This window comes from Sinocyclocheilus rhinocerous, unplaced genomic scaffold (assembly GCF_001515625.1).
Source record: "Sinocyclocheilus rhinocerous isolate Xijiao unplaced genomic scaffold, SAMN03320098_v1.1 scaffold604, whole genome shotgun sequence".
Classification (NCBI taxonomy): Eukaryota; Metazoa; Chordata; class Actinopteri; order Cypriniformes; family Cyprinidae; genus Sinocyclocheilus; species Sinocyclocheilus rhinocerous.
Window position 1 is genome coordinate 986447 of NW_015658518.1, and position 5304 is coordinate 991750.

Below are 5304 nucleotides of genomic sequence, written 5' to 3' on the forward strand. Positions count from 1 at the left end.
CTTGGTGCTAATATAAGAAATGTGGGTTTGAGTCTTGCCTGCTCTGGTTCCCATACACTAATTCAAAACTTTCAAAACTGAAAATAAAGGTCTGAGCCATGGCTTAGCAGTCTGTGCACATACAGATACATCAACATGTTGAGCCTTGGTGCTAATATAAGAATTGTGCGTTTGAGTCTGGCCTGCTCTGTTTCCCATACGCCAATTCAAAACTTTCAAAACTGAAAAAAGGTCTGAGCCATGACTTAGCAGTCAGCGCACATGGTCCAACATCAATATTTTGAGCTTTGCAGCTCATTTGCAAAAATGTACGTTTGAGTCTGGCCTATTCATGATCTCATGTGCTTGTTCTGAACTTCTAAAACTAAAAAAATGTCTAAGCTATGGCTTAGGGGTTCATGCACATGCTCATGTACACGGAGCCGATATAAGGAATGTAGGTTTGAGCCCCTTTCTTTCCACATGTCTTCCTGTACTATCTCAGACAATAAAAAGGCACAAAAATCACAGAAACACAAGGTCAAGGGTCAAGTCTGAATAGGTCTTTTCCATGCGCATTTCCATGTAAAATGCCTGTCATTTCTTCTAAGATATGGACGAAATTGAACAATACAACAGACAAAAAAGATGTGCATAAATGCTGGCGCACCATCAAAACCTGTTCGTTTAATAGAGGCTAGCGTTATTTACTTTCATCTGTTACCAAAGCAATACGGTTTCATATCATGCCACCGCTAGTAATTACAGACTTTTCATTAAGGTTTGTAAGGGGAGAATTCAGTACACCGCTTTTCATTTTTCATTTTCCCCGTTTAGCAAGGCAGACGAGCACCAGGGGAGAGAGTTAATCAATACGCCGCCATGGCATTCATCACACAAAATAAACACTTCAGCCTCACAGCTGGCTAATGCTACACAAGCTTTCCCTTCGAACACATCGAATGCCCTACACAACGTTCGTCTCATGACGTTAGAGAGAAGCCGGAATGCTATAACATTACAACCCTATGACTTTTTGACTTTAGACATATTTATTCGAAGAGGAAAGTCACGGTTTGAGCCGATCTAAGAACTCAAAATGAAGGCATTATGGGATTCATGCCTGGTCCTCTGTCAGCAGTTTAGACAAACGCTCCCTGGTGAAGCTAAACTGCACTGAGGCAAAACAGGAGGAAACAAAAGGAGAGAAGGAAACAAAGTGGTGCAATCCTTAAGGCTGCAAAGTAGTAAAATGCAAGCCAAGCAGGAAGTAGAGGCTGTCATGTTGTTAATCAGCACATTGTGACAGAGGGCTGCAAGGCTGGAAACACACACACACACACACGCAGCCCAAATGGCCCATGATATGACTAGTGTTCTGTCCACTGAAGGAAGTCATCCGATACTGCCAGTGGTCAATGGGCCAATGCTACTCTAATTTCTTTGGATTGTCCCACTGCAAATGAGTCTGTGCATGTAATACAATTAATTATCTGCAGCTTTAAGAGAAACTAAACTGAACTAGGGATCGTTTTAACTGAATTCAAATAAAGTTTAACGTCACTATAGCTTGGTGCTGTGTTTGTTCTGACCTGCAGTAGCTGTAGTTTTGAGGTTGAAATGGCATAGAAAATGAAAAAATGAAACTGGTTCATACTCCACAAAAATATTGTTACTTTTTTTTTTAGTAAAACATCCAAACATCCATAAAATTAAAAAGATTTACTTGAGAAGAAAAATTGTATAATTTAGCTTGTTATAATCACAACATTTAATACAGTTTAGAGAGGATTATGTTTAAAATAAGAGATCTTTTTTTTGTAAATTATTGTTTATGATTGATTTATTATTTATTTTTTTACATTAATTTAATTATTGTTTAAGGATTTTTAAAAAATAATATTTTATGGGAAATCAGGAAAAATTTAAAAAAACATTTTTTTTAAACAAATGTCAGTTTTTTATTTAAAAGTTATTAGTTACATATTACAAATATTTAGTAATGTAAAAATGTAAATAACACTTAACTATTAAATTAAATTATCTATTATCATTTATTTAATTACATTTAGTTAATCTTCATTTTCCAATTCATTTATCTTGTTAAAAAAATTTTAAGGACATTTTTTACTGGAAATCAAGACATAAATTATTTATTTTTTCTATACTTTTTTTTTTTTTTGCAAATGTTTCATATACTATAAACTATTATTTACAAATGACAAATATTTAATTATTTATGACCTTGTAATTTATTTAATTATATTCATTATCTTCATTCTCAAGTACATTTAACTTGATGATTTATTGTGGTGCATTAACTTATTTTCTTTTTAAGCTCATTTGTTCATTTTAGCTTACAGGGTACGGTGGCCGAGAAGTGCAAAGCAAATCACAATTCTGAAAACAAAATAACAAATTACAAACGCAAATGCAAGTCTAAAAAACAAAATAACAATTCAGAAAGCACAACAACAATTCAGAAAACATTATAACAAGTCAAAAAACACAATGACAAATTCGAAAACAAAATAACAAGTCAGAAAACACAAAGACAAATCCGAAAACAAATTAACAAATCAGAAAACACAACGACAAATCCGAAAACAAAATAACAAGTCATTTTCCTCCCTTTTCAAATCTCGTATTAGCAATGGATTATATTTACACTAAGTGGAAATAGCAGTATTTTTAGCAATATGCTATTTACACTATGTTAAAATAGCAGGATTTCTACTATCAAGTATACTACTTGTTGCAAATAGTGGCAATTATCTGCACTTCAGTATTGTAGTACATTATAAAACAGTATGCAATAATAACGTATTGAGTGTAAATTATAATTTTAATTTTAATTATTAAATGGATGCCACCTTATTGGTACAATAAAGCCCTCCCTACACCTACCCTAACCCTACCCGATACTTTATTTTTTAACTTTTTGATTATTTCCTTAATTTTTATTGAAAATAAATGCCTTTACGATGTGATACGAGATTTGAAAAGGGAGAAAAAAAAAGTTCGGCAAAAGACGGGATCGAACCCGGGTCGATCGCGTCAAAATTCCAAAGGCACGTGCTTATCCATCTGCGCCACTGGAGCTGATAATTTACAGGCACTTTTAACTAAATGTAAATATACACTCCGTATTTTTTAGTCCATAGTAAGGGGAATTCATACAATATATTTAAACTGAGCTACTTTAATACCATCTCCGAACTTTCTACCGCGACTCTGCTGTTCTTCTGCTGGTTTTTCCTGTGTTCGTTGATTGACAGATGTCTCGTCCAGTCAGCGGTGGGTAATCCCAAACCAATGGCGCTGTCTCAAACTATACCTACCTTTTCCGGTTTGTCGTTGTGTTTTCTGACTTGTTATTTTGTTTTCGAATTTGTCATTGTGTTTTCTGACTTGTTATAATGTTTTCTGAATTGTTGTTGTGTTTTCTGAATTGTTATTTTGTTTTTTAGACTTGCATTTGCATTTGTAATTTGTTATTTTGTTTTCAGAATTGTGATTTGCTTTTCACTTCTCGGCCACCGTAACAGGGTAATTTTTTTTTTAGCAATTTTGACCCAGCTATTCAGAAACTTACATGACAAAAATTATTTTTGCACTTTACAAAGACTAAAAAATATCTAAAATGCCAAACGTAGGGGTTATAGCTGTGGTTAACCTATCATAACTTTAACTTTATTTAAGAACAATATAATGGGACGTGGCTAGTTAGATGTGTGTGTGTGGATACTGACCTGGCTATGCACAGTGTTAAGCTGGTTGTTGAAGGTCATGGTGAGATTGGTGGAGGTGCTGGGGGCTACATGTGTTATAAAGGGCGTCTTGCTCTGATTGACTGTATCGTACATGTTCACCCGACGCTTGCAAATCTCCATGTTCTGGAAGCAGGATTTGACGCTGCAAGAAAAAAAGACATGGTCAGCGATCTAAACATGATTTGATAAAACTACATAACCTTACTGTTGGTGTAGTTCAACTGACTGTGTGCTGTGTGGGAAGTCCAGCAAGTGTGTCATTGTGACAAAAGGGTGGTTGAGTGTCTCTATGGGCGTTATTCTCTTGTCTGCGTCGATGGTCAGCATCTTGGTCAGCAGGTCAATAAACTCCCTTCTGTCTGCCTTCTCCGCCAGCATGTCGCTGCCCTCCAAGTCTGTGGTCATATTCACCTGCACACAGCAAAAAGAGAAGATGAGAGTGAGAAATGAGAGCGAGACAGACTGACTGATGTACAGAGACCAACAAGTACTTTAGGGATCCTCAAACAAGGTTAACCAGCTCTTGCCTTTTTTTTTTTGATGTAACATTGACTAACTCATCGCCATGGAATCTGAGCCCAGAGAATTCCTCAGAAAACAAAAGAATTCCCAAAGAATTCCATTGAATTTCACATACTAAAAATAATAATCACAAGGTCAATCAGCACAGAAATTGTAAAAAAAAAAAAAAAAAATGCTGTAATGCTTTAATGCAAAATTTAAAAAGTTAATATTTGTAAATGCACTGGACAGTGATAATCCATGAACATAGGCGGCAGGGTAAATTAGCTACCATAATTGCAGAATAAATCATCCTTAGTAGTCGAATGTGTGTTGAATGCGAGCCTGGGTGTTCCCAAATGATGGAATCTGTCAGCTGTATCTTCTGATCCAACTTACATCTTGCAGCTTTTGTAAATAATACATGTGAGTATTTGTGTGTGAATAACTCCCGCAGTGCTTGACGTGTACATCTCTGTTAATATACACAGGTCTGTCAGTCAAAAAGTGTGTGCATTCTCAGAGGACAGCGATAACCTTTGTGATATTCCCAAATATTTGCCCTCACATTTACAGATATTTACTTAGGAACGCTTCAGATGCCAGGCCAGATATTCCCATCTGTCTGAGTATGTGAAAAAAACTAAAAGTAAAATAAATTTAAAAATATATTATATTATACTAGTATATACAAATTAATATATGAAAAGAAGCAAATATAAATTAAACAGACATGGAAAAGGACTTTTTAAATATGACCTTTATATTACAAAGAAATACAGTGACCTGTAATATATAATAGAAAAACATAATATAATATAATATAATTAGTGCTGTCAACCGATTAATCGCATCCAAAATAAAAGTTTTTGTTTACATAATATATGAGTGTGTACTGTGTATAATTATTATGTATATATAAATACAAACAAATGCATGTATATATTTAAGAAAAATATGTTATGTTTATACATTAAACATATTTATATACAATATAAAATATAATAATATAAATATATATACATGTAAATATTTTCAAAATATATGCTGT

At 34.2% G+C, this 5304-nt stretch overlaps 1 protein-coding gene across 2 annotated transcripts in view; it reads right to left on the bottom strand.

Annotated features, from left to right (window-relative positions):
* LOC107722467 (homeodomain-interacting protein kinase 2-like) overlaps positions 1–5304 on the bottom strand; it is a 122829-nt gene that overhangs the window by 31063 nt on the left and 86462 nt on the right. For both annotated transcript variants that reach the window (XM_016530822.1, XM_016530821.1), the window contains exons 6-7: positions 3979–4163; positions 3732–3894 (exon numbers count right to left, since the gene is read on the bottom strand). In XM_016530822.1, the coding sequence (XP_016386308.1) occupies positions 3732–3894; positions 3979–4163 (348 nt within the window). The remainder of the gene's footprint in view (positions 1–3731; positions 3895–3978; positions 4164–5304) is intronic.